The 17,748-nt window shown below is 33.7% G+C and overlaps 2 protein-coding genes across 10 annotated transcripts in view; one reads left to right on the top strand and one right to left on the bottom strand.

Moving 5' to 3' along the window:
- Positions 1-10,758, bottom strand: part of LOC108752611 (rho guanine nucleotide exchange factor 17) — a 57,398-nt gene extending 46,640 nt beyond the window's left edge. For 4 of the 9 annotated variants that reach the window (XM_018493561.1, XM_018493560.1, XM_018493565.1 and 1 more), the window contains exon 1: positions 10,604-10,756. The gene's annotated coding sequence lies outside the window, so the exon portion shown is untranslated. Of the gene's footprint in view, positions 1-6,587; positions 6,656-10,603 lie in introns of those variants that run through there. The other 5 variants (XM_018493564.1, XM_018493566.1, XM_018493570.1 and 2 more) reach the window with 3 other exon arrangements.
- Positions 10,759-11,755: 997 nt separating this feature from the next.
- Positions 11,756-12,449, top strand: LOC108752372. Its single transcript, XM_018493174.1, has one exon. The coding sequence runs from the start codon at positions 12,042-12,044 to the stop codon at positions 12,447-12,449; it is 408 nt and encodes a 135-aa protein (XP_018348676.1). The 5' UTR covers positions 11,756-12,041.
- Positions 12,450-17,748: the final 5,299 nt, after the last annotated feature.

Below are 17,748 nucleotides of genomic sequence, written 5' to 3'. Positions count from 1 at the left end.
TTAAGACTTTAAATACAAAGCGCCTTTTCGGTCGAGTGTTAAGATGTTGAACTACTATCTAATATACATTCAATTAAATTGAATTAATATTTCAGAAATAAATTGAGAGCCGATGGATTTATCGGATTCACACAATCAATCTGAAACAAATAATCCCCCCCAAATTCTCCCAAATCTTAAAAAACTGTAATAAACTTATTGCGAAAAATATTGCCTCGAAAAAAAGGGAAAAAATTAAATCATGATTTTAAACATTTATCAGATGTATATATGAACAATTCTTGAGTATATGTATATGACTCTATTCTTCGAGAACAGTCACGCGTCACTATTGACTATCGTCCATATATAAAAGCACACCTTTTACTATTCATAAGAATCGCTACCGTAAAGTCAAGCCTTGTTAGATATTCATTGCATCACTTTATCTGTAATCGATGACGGATTTACATCGCAAGTCGTTGAACGCCAAGACGCAGCCGGTGAATTCATCGCGACGAAAAGAGAGAGAAAAAAAAAAGAATTGCTTCTTCCTCGACGGTTTGAAAAATGTGTTTATTGGCGACGTTGTGCCGTTTGGCGCTTATCCGTTCCGCCGTTTGGATTTTTCTAATGTGACAGAAAACGTATTTTCGTCGATGAAAATTGGCCGCGGGATCGACAAGAATGTTGTTTGTCTTCAGTGCACAATGAACATGCTGCGAGTAATAAAAATTATTCCTGATGCTTTTGCTTATCCTTATATCTTTACATATATATATAGTAGATTTTTTTGCGAAAAATACAGAGCAAAAAATACATTAAAAGTAATACAGTATTATAAAATAATGAAGTTATTATTTTATAATAATTTTTAAATTATTTTCTTTGACATATTTTGATCGAGAGCTATTATTTCGTGTAACTTCACAGTTTTTGATCAATCTCGTAAAAACTTATACACAAGTTTCGTAAGATAGAAAAACTCATACGTAATCAATAACTCTAAAAGAGAAGTTTTAATAATTATTTATATAATTTAAAAAACTTATTTTTATTAATAAATGTAAGAATAAAATAGTTAAAAATACATGTCGCATATGCGATTGCATCGAATATGATTTATTAGAGTAAAACTGAGTGGGAGTTGGAAGATGAGAATGCAATTTGACTGTTTCTGTATGGCGTATAATTGATAAACATGCTTCTACAAATAATTGAAGCTACACCAAGGCCAAGTTAATATCGTTCAGCAGGATGTTTATCCATATAACAATTTCCGATGCGATATATTTGTATTCCAAATTTATTGCGTCATATATATTCCAATTTATACTATCCGCTGTGGTATATGTAGTTAATTTTTGCAATACATATTTTATGATTTCTAATCGTACCATGAATTTTTCTTTGATTTAAAAATTCTTCTTTTACATGTGATATTTATAAAATTGTATTAAACTTAATATACGATTTAATCATTTGGTACTACTCTGTAATATTTTATATATATTTTGTATATTTTGTGTATCTACCACATAGAGAGATTATGTAATATCTCATAAAATGCAACATATAATAATAATATAATTTTTTTAAATTAAAATATCAGACATTAAGAAATATAACAAGCAAATGTATGTATCTTTATTAATAAAAAAGATAACATATCAAAATAACATAGCAAAGTAAAAGAAGCCTCAAGTATGCTATACTAAAAGTGACATCAAAAGATTAATATTGTATTAATAAGAAAATAAATACTATAAGAAATTATATACTTGTTATAACGATTATATTATTATATAATTATATATCTTATTAAATAGTTAAGCTATTAATATCGAACTCTCTTTTATGCAATGATTAACTCAAAACGTGCATAAAACAATTAAATATAAAAGTGTGAAGCGAGCAAAGAATTACCAGGGTGAAAAACAAAATCGCATGCAACACGCGCGAGCAATGCATCTTCGCGCGTTGCTATTTGATCGAAGGGGTTCTTGCCCCGGTGTAAGATCAAGATTGCAGAGAAAAGGAAGATCACGTCTCGTCCGACATGCGAAGCACGTAAGAAAACCGAAACGAAAGAGCGCGACTCTCCCGCAGACTCCAGCTGGACCGCTTCTATTATAAACGCATACGTCGCAATCCATTCTGCTTGATCTTGTCTACCAATTGAATCAATCACTCGGCTAAAAAAAGCGAGTTAACGAGATTTGTATTTGGTCGAACAACAATTATTGTTTTCTGTAGCAAATTTTATATAGCAATCATTTTCTCGTTTTTTATCAATAGTTTTTGTTATTATATCACAAGTATAAAATACAACATTCGTAGTTTATTACGTATAATAATTTACAAATATTACATTGTTGATAAATAAATTTAACACATTTTATGTGCTTTAAAAAACGCAAATTTTTGTTAATTTGTGTTAATTTAATAAAAGATAAATATGATAGAAAAAAATACAAATATTGTAAAAAAAAATTAACATAAAAAAATATAACTTTGATACAATTTGCAAATAAATCGTGGAAGCATACTTCTTTAAAATTTCAATAAAATTTACACTTATAATATATATTAAATTCATACATAAGTACAATTTTATTAATTTCTTCTTGGAATTTATATTTAAAAATTATTTTTGTGATTTCTTCATTTACTTATAAATTTTAAACACTAAAAAAATGTTTAAACAAATTTAATACAAAATATTTAAATTACATTATATAAGTTACATTAATATTTGAGTATGTTATAAATTTAGCACAAAATTAATAAGTACTCGCAATTTTAATACAAATACAAAATAATTTTTACTTTGATATTCTGCTAAATAATTCATAGATTTATCTACTTTTCCGCTATCTATACATTTCTTAATTTATTTTTACAATAAAAGAAACGTATATTCTCCATGAAACATATGTTTTATATGAATAAACGCAAAATTTTAGTTATTATTGATGATGGCTCGATACCAGTCCCAAGAAAGAAAAATGTCAAAGAAAAGGAAGCAGCCGCATTCCATTTTGCAGGACGTTATTTGCACATGAAGGGGCAACTCGTCCCAGTACAAATAACCAATAAACATTCGCGATGCTTTGTCATCGCAGAGCAATGCACCGCGTCGTGAGGTTTATTTGCGAAACGATAAGCACCCGCGTCAAAAGTGCATTCTCGTTGTATTTCGATGGTTTTGCACTGGACTCGCGACTTTACATCGTCAGAGATATGAAGATATTACTCATAAATATCAATAATTTCGAGCTATAAACAATAAAGTTTTGAATTAAAAGTTCGAAAAAATCTAAATATATAGGTTCTAACTAATTAAAAGTTTTTTTTAAACAATTTAATATTTTATACTTAAAAAAAGGTTATTTCTACCTATTAAAATAAAAAAATATAAAATTTTATGTTATAAAAATGAAATAATAATCTAAATTCTACTTCCAAAAAGAAAAACTGCTTAATACAATTTGATACTTAATAAAAAGAATTGCTTTTTTTATAACTTAGATTCTTAGACGCACTCTCAAAGAAAACTCTATGAGATCTACTGCTAGTATTGTGTTTTAAATTTAATTATCTCATGCCCAGGAAACTACTGTAAAGTTTTCTTACTACTGTAAAGTATGTAGTATCCCGGACTGTAGTAGTATCCCGAACGTTAGATAATTAAATTTGGAACGCAATACTGGATTCAAACCTTGACAGAAAAGCAGAAAGCAGAAGAACAGCAGCCAATCAAAACTTGCGCTGATAATAAGCAGTACAGAAAGCCGAAACCAGCAATTATTGAGATTTGATTGGCTGCTGCTTTTCTATTTTCTACTTTTCTGTCAATATTTGAACCCATCTTCAGGTCAAAATCATGTAAATTACTTTTTTGTAAATTTCATGAATAATTTTCTATAGAAAACAATGGAATCCTTTCATAGAAACAGAGATAAAGTTTTAATCTCAAATAATCGAAAATTATTGATAAAAATTTACTCTTCTGGGATATACTAAATTATCTAAAATATTTAAAATTTAAATTATTTAAATTAATAGCGATGCATGTTGTAAAAAATGATATATGATTATGCACTTTTTATTTTATATACGGTTTAATAATTTAACAAATTTTAAATATTAAATAATATATTTTTTATAAATTAAAATATTTGATTTGATAAGTAATATGTATTACACGAAGACACACGACACAAAATTTTCATTACTTATAAAACGTCATAACTCTTTAAAATAGAGCATCTGAAAACAAGAAAATATAAAATAGAGATGTAGAGAACGCGCCTGCAATTTAAATTGCTCGTTTGTCGCAACCAGTTTCTGTGTTTTAAAACGACGCGTAAGCTTTATTATCTAAATAGGTTTTCATACTAAAATATCTGTTAAAGTATCAGAAGACTCTTATGCCAGAGGCAGGCTAATAGAATCTCGTAACTGCTAACCGTATGTCAAATGATCCGCCAACGTAATACTTCCTTTATTCCATGGAGAACGCATAGGAAGCCAACTCACCGGGAGAGTTTCAAAATTTTTCTCTCATAGAAACGTTTCTAAATATAGAAAGACCATATTAACCTTTTACAAGAACATCCCGACCGCTGGGGTCCGTACTTCGATTTTACTTCGGGTTAAACTGCAATTCGCATGTCGGACAGATTCGCGTCAATCACTTTTAATTGTCGCGAATATCTGCTCACGCGAACCGTCTTTCGTCTTATGTGATAGAATACAATAGACCAAAATGCAATATTTTTATAGTTTAGAGCAATTTCAATATAACATATATGTATAAAAATAAATAAAATATTTATATAATTTACATATATAAATGTAGAGACATCGTTTATAAAGAATATAATAGCAATTGTAAATGTAGATTAAAAACGTAATTTAAAATATTTCTGATAACATTACATATTTTCTTAAATACTCTACTTAATTAAATAAGAATGATTCAAATAAGATGACAAATATTGTGGAAGTATAAAATAAAAATTTAAAAAATTATTATCTATAAATTCAAACGCAATAGTTAGTCCAATAATTAACTAATAAGTGTATTTCCGACTTTTTGCTTAATTAAACAAGCACGATTTAAGTTGATCTAATGGTACGGTATCCCGGTGACCGTTCGCCGCTTTCAAATAAATTAATTCGTGATCTAAGCCTAAACGATCGCGTAAGCCGCGCGGTCCTCTCATTTGCATATCGATCGAAAGTTGCTCCATAAGTCACTGCAAATCGTTCGTTATAAATCGCCGCACAAAACTGGCCGGCGGCCGGAGGATACCTGTCTGCTCCTGTAATCCTCTTTCTGCAGCATGCGTCGCTGTTGCACTGAAAAGCCGGCAAAACTTATTTCCTCCCATGCCATTTTCAATAGGTTGGATTGCGTCATTAATTAATCGTTATTAACGTGCAAGATACGACGTGATATTTTTGCTACGGTGAGTAACTGTGTTTCATTCCTAAGAAAATTATAGAGGGAAAGAGGGAGAGAGAGAGAAAATGCGATATTTATATCTTACTCGCCGGCGGCACGATGACGCGTGCCGGGACATTTCTCGTGATGCGTTCGCCAATTTTGCACGGCGGAAGTAACGCAGATGAAACACTTATTTAAGAGTAATTGCATTTAAGTAATTCTCGCGGAGTAGCTTTGAGAAAACATGTTATGGAATGAGTGATCTTGAACATGTTTTAAACGATATTGTTCTTTTTCACATCTCGTTATAATGTAAAATTGCACATCATGAGTAAAACACGATAATTTAACGGAGTGTATCACTCTGCGTTAACTATGCAAGAAAGAAAATTATAGATTACTGTAGTAGAAATGGCATGAACAAGTAGTCTATCATAAATCATCTAACATAATGACAAATCATCGTCATCAAACTCGATAATGATGACTTCATTATCATGCAAACAAGACATTCTGACGTCTCGCAATTGAGAGTTTCAATTCATCAAATGTTTGTCAGATAACAATTTTACGATGGAATGTTGGCACTTCGAACATAAACAATTCCTTCTTTTCTCTCGGAAACATGCCAAAGAGGAATAAAGATTACTGGCATTGATCAAGATCGCGATGATGATGCAACGAAAAGGAAGGCATTTGTAATTATTTTCAAAATGCAGTGTGTTGCTAAAGAAAATACATTACTTTTATTAAAATAAAATAATGCAAATTTTTGAAACAATATTTTAAAGATATTTAAAAATATATTTATCAACTAAAAAGTGTTAAAAAAATGTATTTTTATGAGATATATGAACAAAAAATATATTCAAATTTATGATAAAAAATTTTTGATTTGGCAATTAATAATTTATAAATTATATAAAAATTGAAAATAAATGTAATAAATGTAATAAACACAAATGGTGTTCTATCACATGTGCGAACAAATTTGAATCTTAGGCAAGCTTATAAGATTTGAGCTATAGTTTATGAGAAGTAACTGAAACCACTGTTACATTTATCTCGCCATGATATTAAATATCCTTATCGGTCTTATACTAAACAAACAACCCGTGAATCAGTTCAGAATCGACACACCAGGTATACATACCCTTCAAGAATAAATTCACTATCACCAGTGAGTCCCACCGTCCTATCTCTCTTTTATTTTTTCAAATGTCTAATCTCTTTTCATTCACATATGGTGTGCTTTGTTACTTATCACATTGTACATCTGTTTTAAACTTCCGGTGCCGTATAAAACTCGATTATCAATCATATATTAAAATTTTGCTTGAAAATTCTTTTGAGTATCTAGATTCTTCTGCTAATTTTATTTTAAAATTGCATCCGGTTATATTTTATAATTATTTTCACAAATTATACCCCACATCGCTAAAACTTTTTTTATTATTCTCTTAACTTTCTTGTCTTTAATATTTTCACCCCAAGACAATGCGGAAGTATGTATATATCTTCTGAGAAATTCTTAAAATATTTTATATGTCTTTCCTAAAGATGATGTGTTTAAAGTTCTCCTTAACAATCCTTAAAAGTGTTCTCGGGATTCTTCTTGAGACTCTCTCAGGATTTCCTCCTTCGAATCTTCTTCGACGCTCTTCAAAACATTCTGTTCGTAGTTTTCCTCGGAGTTTCTCTTCAAGGCCATTGCACGAATTACGAGACAGACGTTCGCGCACGAGCACGGCAGATGCCAAAAAGTTTCACCGGGAATTGAAGTGACCACGAGAGGAGCAAGAGGTGAAGGAGAAGCAGGAAGGCAAAAGATTGGTGATGCACAGACGAGGAACACGATGCCACCTTGGTGAAAGCCACCGCGAAGAAGAGGCTTCCTTGCCGCACCGAGTGCCGCTCCCGCCAAGCGGAAGATTATCTAAATAGACTCTGTGGGCCAAAGAGGGAAGGAACAGAAAAGGAAACGAGACGGCGGCTTAGGAGGAGAAGAGGACCCACAACGAATCGGTATTTATACGTCGTGCCTTTGGAGAGCCAGTGGCCGCGACCAGGAACATCCCTCTTCGTGTCCGCGAACAAAACGCACCGGATGCCATTGATTTTCTTCGACCATCGATTGGAATTCACGGGGCGCGCCGCAACAGGAATTAACAGCCTCATCGGCAAGAAGATCTGAGAGACAGAAAGAAGTAAAGAAAGAGAGAAAGAGAAACGCGGGTTAATCAGCTGCGCCAGCGAAACCGAGGACCTTTACTCTTTGAATACATCGTTGTGCATTTCTTGGGTGGTAGAGATTACTGCGAGATCTAATCTGAGTTTCGTCTTCGGATTTATTTCATCGTTTATAACAACGTAGTTGTAACTTTCGATAAGTAATTATGTACGGGTGTATCTTTAATATTATGTATGATAAGCTTTTACTGCATTTTCCAACAACAACGGTATCATTAAGAAATTTATCTCTTATTTTATCAGAGACTTTATGAATACCGTTTGTTTTAACCTTTTTAACATTCAAGTTTTAATATAATTGTGATTAACAATCGTTTTTAGAATATTTTGTTAAAATAAAATTTGTATACGATTGAAGTAAAATATTAACTTAAAGCAGTTATAAAAATACTTAGATTTTCATTAACTATTTTGAAATAAAAAAATTTTAATGTTTCAACATTGTTTCATAGAAAATTTAAACTAATTTTTATTTCATATTTAATTACAGAATCTTATATTTTACATAGAATAACTATTAAACTTTCTAGTTAGTTTAAAATTTAAAGTAATTTATTTTGACATTTAGTTGCCGGTATTAATAATAAAAGTTGTATAATTGCCGTAATAAAACAAAGATTTACGATTGTTTCTGATTAGAAAGAGGAGAAGATGAAAGAAATCTGAGTTGTACACGTTCGCAGCTGTTTTAATACAAGTGTGGATATCAGGTGTTGAACCTGATTACTGCGTTTGGCGCGAAATTCCTTAGACGCTTACGTAACTACGGATACAATAAACTTAGTAAAAAAAAAAAACTTGCGCCATTTCTATAATTAACTGTAAGAAGTGAACTAGGCAATGGAATTTCTTCTTGTTTGCTCTCTCGTTTCTTGAAACAATTCGCACTTCACACTTCATGGCATTATAGACTTTGATAATTAATTTGAAAAAAAGAGCAAATATTCATTAAATATTTGCTCTTTTTTAAGCAAGTACTAAAAATTCCGCAAAGAATGTGTTTCTGAATCAACTTGGTATTCTATGTATACAGCGATTGTGTGTGTGTATGTATGTGTATGTGTATGAAATTAGATATAGTTAAATACGCAAAATATATCATTAATTTATTCGGAATCTTATTAAGAACAATTGAAGCAAATAAAAATACGAAAAAAATATCGATGCGGAAATAGCAGTAACCTTTAGTAAGTGTAATTAGTTAACAATAAATAATTCGTTCCTGGAATCAGAGGAAGAGAAGAGAAAAATATCATAGATCGCGGATATGAAGACAATGAGAGAGGGTCGCGTCGGCATTTATGAATATAACATTCGCTCGTCTCGTAACGTTGTTCGAGAGGAAAACATCGCGATTTTTTATCGATCGGTGAAAGTTCACCGGTGATCCCAGGCAATCCCGGAAGCCGCGCTGCTCCACTCGTCGCAACGTGGAAAGAATTGGTATTGTGCATCGCACGCGCTCGAGCTCGGACGAACGCGTGCAGTCGCCTCTGGTTCAAGCCGTTTCAGCAAGGGCCGTTGAACCGAAACGACCAACCGGAACGACGTCCGATACTTTTTCCTTCTTCAATAACGGGCGATCCGCCGCGCGCGGATACTAATCGAGCGAAAATCAAGGACGCTCTGGCGAACGTCGCGTCGCGCCCCGCCGCGCTCGATTTCAGGGCCAAGAAAGCGCGCATTGCAATGCAAAAGCAAGGGACTCGTCGACAGAAAGAAGCGAATTTTTACTGATTATTTGTAGTAATAAATTTTAATAATTACCAATTTTCACTTAACATTGTTTAATAATTATTCTTTCGCTCACTTCACACTCGGATTATTTTTAGCCTAAACGTATAAATAGCTACAAAGCGGAAACTCAAAGAATATTTTATCTTTGAAACCCGTGTTTGAAAATTTCATGCTAAATGTATTCTGGAAAAGAAAAGACTTCAAAATTTGTTTAAGATAAAAATTGCATTTAATATGAATATAGATCAGAATTATATCCATTTACATTTGATTTTAAAATATATATGTATCTAAGAAAAAAATTCAGATCATTATATATTAACATAATGTATATCAACGTAAAAATTTTACTTTACGAAGAAAAATGGATAATCTTGTAAGTCTAGTAAAAATATATTCTGGCTATTTTTGCTGAATTTATGACAAACTTTAGTTACCTCAAAGTAAAAAATATCTTCTAAAAGAAGTGTAAAGTAAAAAGTACATTTATAAATTCATTCAAGATTATTACCTTAGTAAAGTAAGTTATATTATTCTCAAGCACAAACAATTCTCAAAATTTATTTTATAAAATGTAAAAAGTACTTTAGCATACGACGGTTGATTATTTACTCAAAAAGTAAAGTAAATTTTACATAAGTAAGCGCCTGTCCTTCTATGGACATGCCAAAATTTACTAGAATTCTACTAGCGCATATTACTTTACATTTCTCTCCATATTGATAAATTCTTTGATTTTTGCATTTTAATTAATTCTACTGGCATCTCAGAATTTATAAAAATCTACAATTTTGATATTTTATTAGAATAGTTAAGTACAAAGACCACATCACATCCCTCTCACGTTTCATCCTACGTAAGGATCTCGGCTATTTTCCGAATTCTCAGAGTCTAACTCATATAACATCCATAAAGTTAAAATAGGATTATCGCATTCCGTGATCTTCGAACCGTACCTCGTCCGACATTCATAAATTCCGGCAGGACAACGCAAGGTTTTACTAGGTGTACACTAAAAGAAAAGATTGGCTGAATATGTCATAGCATTTTTAATTGGTTGCTGCAACCAACTAAAAATATGTGGCTATATTTTACCATCTAATTTGATGCAACAGTCAATTTTTTCTTTCAGTGTAGATTAACTTTATTTATTTATTAAATAAATTACATATATAGACTTACTTCTGCAGACGATCGAAAATACTTTCGCCAATGCCCTGCGCGCGATTCCACCTGAGAAAATCAGCAATCGTTGAGTGACAGCGCGCACATCCATGATCAGAAATCAACCGATGAAATGTATCGCCAGCAACCGAGCACTTGGAGACTCGCGGATTTTCGTTGATGCTCCGGCGTTCACCGCGTGCACGCGCACTCACCGCGACGTTTGCGTTGGTCACTCGGGAAAATCAGTGATCTCGATCCCGATCACGAAGGAGAGATCCAGTCAAATCACCGCGTCGATCTTAACTGCGCGCACTGGCACAACGTATATCCGTGGCACACATCAACACAACGCAACCGTTCTACAAATCTAGATACTTCACTTCTTCCCGATTCCGCCTTTGGACCCCCAAGGAGAACGAGAAAGTTAAAATAATGTCACATCAACCGAATCATGACAAAAAATGACACAAATTCGGTTAATATGACGTTAAATTAACATTATTTTAACTTTCTTGCTCGCCTTGGACCGCTTCTTTCCGGTTTATCATCTGATCGCGCTGCCACGAATCCGGCACCTACCGAGAAAGAATCCGTGAATTACGTTCGCGACAAACGCGATAATTTTTTTACTTCATGGATGCAATTTAATGAAACGTTAAATTCGCAGAGCGGCCCAATCTGAACTGTATTGGAAGTTTGATTTGCGAGGACTTTGCGTGTGCCTCCAAGGCAGAAAGAAACGATGCTCCGCGTGAATTACAAACTGCGACTATGATTCACATATCGGAGTAATCTCTTTTCGCTCCGCGATACCGAGAACGGTTTCGCACGATATAAATCGCAGATACTTTCTCACTTCACTTCATTTCCATCGATAGACTCTCATACGTCTTTCTCTTGCAATCATCTAAAAGAGGAATCATTTAACACACGCAAAGTCAGTGAACTGAAAAATTTTCAATCGATCAACATTTGTCCCACTCGTTTATTATCTGCTTTTAACGTGTAAGAAATTTAATTTAAGAAATTTCTCCACTTTAAAATTTAACATAATAGTCAACTTTCAACAAAGAAGACATACTACGTAAAATTTACAACAAAATTCGATTCCTAATTAGTGCAATAAGACTCTGATTTTCGTGCAATTTATCGAAAACACTCGCTGTCTGTATCTGAATCCACATATCCACAAAACTCACAGGTTTCACAGATTCCCACGTCCTTCTCTCCTCGGAAGAAGATGAGGGCCGCGCATAAAGGGCACACTCTCGAAATCGACTCCGGTTTCGATCAGCGTGGATCGGTCCCGGTGGCAGACTCGCGCGCGCGAGGACGCGTCGCAGGCGATCGCGGGCGATCTACGGGATCGCGAATGTTGGGACCGCTCGGCGCGACTCTCGAGCGTGTGTGCGTAATCGCAGCGATATAAGACGGCCGCGATGCGGTTTCACGGATGCAGGGAGAAGGGGGTTACATCAGAGAATACACGAAGAGTCCACGCTCGGCTTGGTTCGGTCGGTTGTTCACGATGACGGCGGCGACGACGACGACGACAACGACGACGACGACGACGATGACACGACGCGCGAGAACGCGCCGCGCCGAGGCATCGCTTCGACTCTGCTTCGCTTCGCAAGTGCCGACGACGGGACCGACGAATGGCTGTCCAGATCCAGCTGGGTACCACGATGAAGCTGGCCCGACTCGACGCGAGAGACCATGGCGTGTATGCACGAGGCAAGGCGGATCCGACAGCACAAACCGGCACGAAGGAACGGCTTCGACGGCGCGGAGCGTGAGCGAGAGGGGCCCGACGGGGCCTAATCTGACCGGAGGGGCTCCTATACTCCCTTTGTGCTAACTCTCCCTTGGCGAAAGGTGGCCGCCGAGCGAGAAGCTGCGGTCGGCCGAGATTTTCTTTGCCGACCATGCCTTTAACATTAACAGTAATAGTTTTACAATAATATTAATTCATATACCGATTTTATTTTTATTCTGTTTTATATATTCGCGTTTTTATGTTTATTGTTCTGAATTTTTAACTAACTCTGGTTTTATTTATTTTATAGTTTGAATATTCAATTATTTTTTAATTGATATATATTATTGCGGCTGAAAAAGATCAAGCAGAGTAAAAACTTGTTTCGCTATTTGTATCAATTTTAGATTTTAATGGATTAAACTAGGGAATATTAATTTAACATTTTTGATATCGTTGCGCTCACACTTAATCTTAGTTATATTCGATAATAGTTTTGTTATATTAAAGAACTTTACATAATTTGTACAAGTAGCTTCACATATTATATAAATATCAATGATATCAAGTTACCTGCTCCACTCTGTGTGAGCGTAATTGGTATAAATACATTTATTAAGCCTATATTAAATTTTAATAACATAAAAACTCGTGACTTTCTTTCTTTATATCTTTACTTTTAATAATTTATTTTGCGGTAATTTCTTTTAGATTTTATTTTAAAGTCTTGGTATTACCAAGAAATTTATTACGAACGTGCATCTATAGATTTCTTAGTTGAGGTTCTTATTTCGCTTGGGCGGGAGAGATCTCGGATTCAAACATTGCATCGCGTGGCTGCTCCCGCGCCACGCCGGCTAAATATTTCGCGGAATATATTAAGATATTAGTCACGTAACTCAGTGGACCTCCGCCACTATTAGCTTTCGAAGCAAAGTGATTTCCACGCGATCTTGGAGCACGTGATCGGTATCCAGAACATGCGATATTTCAGTCTTGATACTAACACCTACACTTTTATTCAATAATAACCGTTGATTCACTAAGATAATTATAGACTTTCTAGTATCTATGAAGTCTCATTTTTCAACCATTTTTTTACTCGAAACATAATTACAAAAAAAAACAAATATAAAAAATCGATTACAAAAAATTAAAATAGAAATTTATTATAATAATGTAAACAAAATAAATTATAATAAATTAATAATGCTATAGTATCTTTCAATATCGGTTATTTTTTAAATTTCGCAATATTATATTTTGCATATATTATATTTATCTCAAAAAGAGCTAATTTTAAGAAATACATTTAGCTTTTACAAATAAGATTGTAGTCTCCAGATATGAATCTTATTCTCTTATCAATTCCCCGACTCATTGTCAGACCGCGTATCTGGCGTCATATACAGTCGTTGGCTGAACGTGCGAAGGGTCGTGTTTCCATTCGCAGATAATTCACAAGAGAGTTTGCGTACAAGAATATTTTGAAAGTAAAAGAATCCTTTTTCTTCGCGTATTATCTTACATAAAAATTAACATTTGTGTTAACATATCTGTAATACATTTGATCCTTTTATGATTAAATCGAAATTATTCAAAATATATAATTTATTGTTAAATTATTGGAGTTAACATGAACGTAGCATATCTCAATCTCTCTGTTTTCTCTCTCTCTCTTTCTCTCTCTTTTTGATGCTGATACTTCGTTCAACTTGAGTGACTCTAGTACTCCGAGTACGTCAAGTTCACTTGAGCAGTTACGAGCGCCGAGGAAGAATTACATCAAATTCGGTTTGGTAATCAAACAAATAGCGCATTCCTGCGTCAGATAATATAATTCGTCGCCAAAATACTTTCCGTTCCATAAACTCAGCTGATTGCAAAATTAAACAACCAAGACGAACCGCGCGATAAGTTTTATCACAAAGATAATAATTTTAAAGTCTGAACACACTCAACGATATAAACCTGTTGCAACATTTAAATTCAACCTGCAATAACTGCATTTATATGCCGATTTTATTTGCAATTTTAAATTAATGATCTATCTTTTAAAATTTTATTTAGTGAAATATTATATGTCTCTTAATGTTCGTATATTCTTGCACCATTTATGCTAGACGCGATTTTATTGTTTAATCGTTTAATACAAAATGATCTGAAGAAACACTAGTCAAAAGCTGCTAGTAGCTAGTCTTTGATAAACAAGTCAGATAAACAATCGCACAAACTGTACGCACATGTACGCATACATCGAAGTCTACATTCATCGGCAGAAGCGGCGCGACGGGATGGCTGCTGCGTTTACTGATTATTCCGATTTGCTCAATTTGACCGGGGCATGAGAAGAGCCACGTGCTGGGTGTTGGTTGAAGATTTTGCGGCGTTGCCAGTCCACAGTTGTCTTCATTCCAACCATTGACACCGTTGAAGTACATCTCGACAAGATGGCAACGTTGACAGTGCCGCACGAGCGGCATGGTAGTCCGAGTCCGACGCCTAAATGCCTCGAGAGGCAGTTTACAGTGGTCCACCGGATGCTAAAGAAGCTGTCGCGAGGGCACCGATAAGATAGCGGGCGATCGTAGAAAACGGTACAGAAGAATGGAGAACGGAGGGATCTGTATCTAGCGCACATAACACATGCACATGTATTTATAGCTTTTCGACTAGCAGGCGTCGGGAGATGAACGCGGTTCTTGCTCCGTGTTTGGGCGTCGATGATATTCCGATGGCGGGAATATCATTAATAGGAAGTTTGAAATTACTTGTCTATCAGTGGGCAAGTATTGATGAATGGCGCGCGCGCCCGGTTTCATTTAAAAGAAATTTACTTGAGAGGGCAATGATCAACTTAGAACTCCAGATGTCTGAAGTAGAATGGGCTTTGGAACTCATAACTAAATAACATATTTGAAATGATTCTTTAAAAATCATTCTGTTTTCTATGTTATTATCTGGAAATGGTTGCACGCACAACACATGGTATTAGTAATAACAGTTTAATCGTATTCAATGATAATTTCGTCATTATTGCTATTCGATACGATCAGCTTCTCAATTTCGTGTTATTCGTTCCGTCGCATCGTTTCCGACTGGATATACCTTTGCACCTTATACTATTGCTAATCCCAATGACGTTAATCCTGCTTGTCGATGATCTACGGCGTCTTAGAGCACCGCTATCTCGACGACTGTCTGGCTCCATTACGCTGTCCGTTGTTGCGCCGAATGACTGTGAGGATTTATAGACGCATGTAGGCACTGTCCTCCCCGGAGTGAATGGATTTTATCGTTTCATAGAGCCCCGTGAAATTCCTCATGGCCGGCCGACAATGACGGCCAATCAACAAACCATTCTGATCTCCGCGTACGTCGATTACAAAAGGAAACGTTCGAACATGTCTGTCCAGAATTTTTACTGATCTTCGTGACCTTTTAATTCTTTTTCTTCACGTCACTATTCGCTTATTTTATTTCGATTAAGTTACATCGCCTTTCGTGAAAGCGTGAAACGTGTGTGAAACGATAAAATACACTTTCTACATCGTATGAACTCCATTTTTTTCTCGACAATCGAATTAGCATCGATTGATCTCAATCTACCCGGTTTCTGTTTTCCTCTGCGGTACCAACATGGCGATTCGTTACGGAAACCACGGCCAGGTAATACGAAACCGTTGTACTACATTTTCCGCGGGTTAATCACCGATGGCGCAGACTCAATAATAAATGTGACAATAACAAGTTTATCTCAAGATTATTATAAATGCTAAAATTCATTCATTTTAGGGAGAATAGTGTCTACTTATATATTTACAAATCCTCATAAAAAGAAATCAATTTTTTTCCATCTATTCAATTTCTATAAATATTTATCTCAGATCTAGATAAAACACAAAATCATAATAAAATCAAATTAAGCAGAGATTCTGATTTAGAGCGCTCAGAAATAGGAAGACAATTTAGAATTTTTTTTTAAATTATAACTCCGTTAAATTTTAGGAGCATATATATATATATTATATATATATTTAATAACAATTTTTTTTAAATTTATATATTAATGTTTGCCAAAGTTATATCCCACATAGATGTTTTATGTGACCATAATTTGCCCTTAACAATGTAGGACCTATCCAAACAATCTAAAACAAAAGAGAAATATATATATTTCATTTGTTAGCAGTGCTTCTTCTATGTGAATCTTGCTCCGGGTGAAAAATTACAAAATTTTTTTTAATAAATCTTGTTTGAAAAAAGATTAGATTTTTTTTCGTAATTTTTTCGTTACTTTTTTTAGCAAAAAGATTTATTATTAACATTTTATTGCTTTTATAGGTTTACAATTAGAGAAAATGTAATTGTTATTTCGAATTACTCACAAGATAAAACCGATCTATTTATTAGTTTTTGAATTATAACGTCAACGAACTTGAAAAATATGATTTCGAGAAGAACGCTTTTAAAGTTTTTAGTACTAATAAGTATTAATGTTCAATTTTAGTATATATACTTACAGTTAATTTCTAGTTAATCTGCCATTCCATAAAATAGAACTTTTTTATTATATATGCATCTAGAAGATTCTGTTTCCTTTTGATGCTTTTTCTAACATAAACCAATTCGCGTATTGTGCGAATAAAAACTTCCCTACCTGAACGCATCGAACGGTCAGACGGCTACTTACTAAATCGCTTCGTCAAATTTTCGAATTTTGAAATGATATCTTAGGAACATATTTCTTAGATGTTTTATTATAAGAATGTGAAAAAAAAATTGATCTTTTAAGTTCTAAATCAAGATCTCTTTTAAATCACTCAAAAATCATTATCATGTTAAAGATTTATCACAAAATCATCATCAAATCAAATAATATCATGACTTTTCCTAAAATAACTTTTACTTAATATCATCTTTATTTTATCATTTTGTGTTCTATTTAGGGTTCTATTGAACTTTTATTAGCAAAAGAAATTATTAAAATAAAACGCACAATATACGAATCATGGAAATTATTGCCTGTTCACCGGGATTGCAATTTTTAAAGTACGAATTACAAAGTAACGTCGCGCTACTCTTCAAATGCACGTCTTAATAAGAGATATAAGTGTATAGTTATTTCTATTTCTACTCAGACTGACCTTGCACTGAGATATTAATAGATAGTAAATCGCTGTATAAGTATTGATTGCGATAGCATTGCTACATCGAGTTTGTCACATTTGTTTGATAGATAAATTGATAAATTCCAGTATTAATCTTTATATAAGAATTCAATTGTGTTACATAAAGCAGACATTGTAAATCTTTTTATTCATCCTCAAATCAATAAAGAAAAATTAATTTTTACATAAATAGAGACGTTAACTGTATTCTTAAATGTTTATTTAATAAA

The sequence above is a fragment of the Trachymyrmex septentrionalis genome, unplaced genomic scaffold (assembly GCF_001594115.1).
Source record: "Trachymyrmex septentrionalis isolate Tsep2-gDNA-1 unplaced genomic scaffold, Tsep1.0 scaffold60, whole genome shotgun sequence".
Taxonomy (NCBI): Eukaryota; Metazoa; Arthropoda; class Insecta; order Hymenoptera; family Formicidae; genus Trachymyrmex; species Trachymyrmex septentrionalis.
This window is presented reverse-complemented; position numbering and strand designations above follow the sequence as displayed.

Excerpts from the sequence above, each read along its gene's own strand:
- LOC108752372 (XM_018493174.1), top strand. The coding sequence starts at position 12,042 with ATGCAGGGAGAAGGGGGTTACATCAGAGAATACACGAAGAGTCCACGC.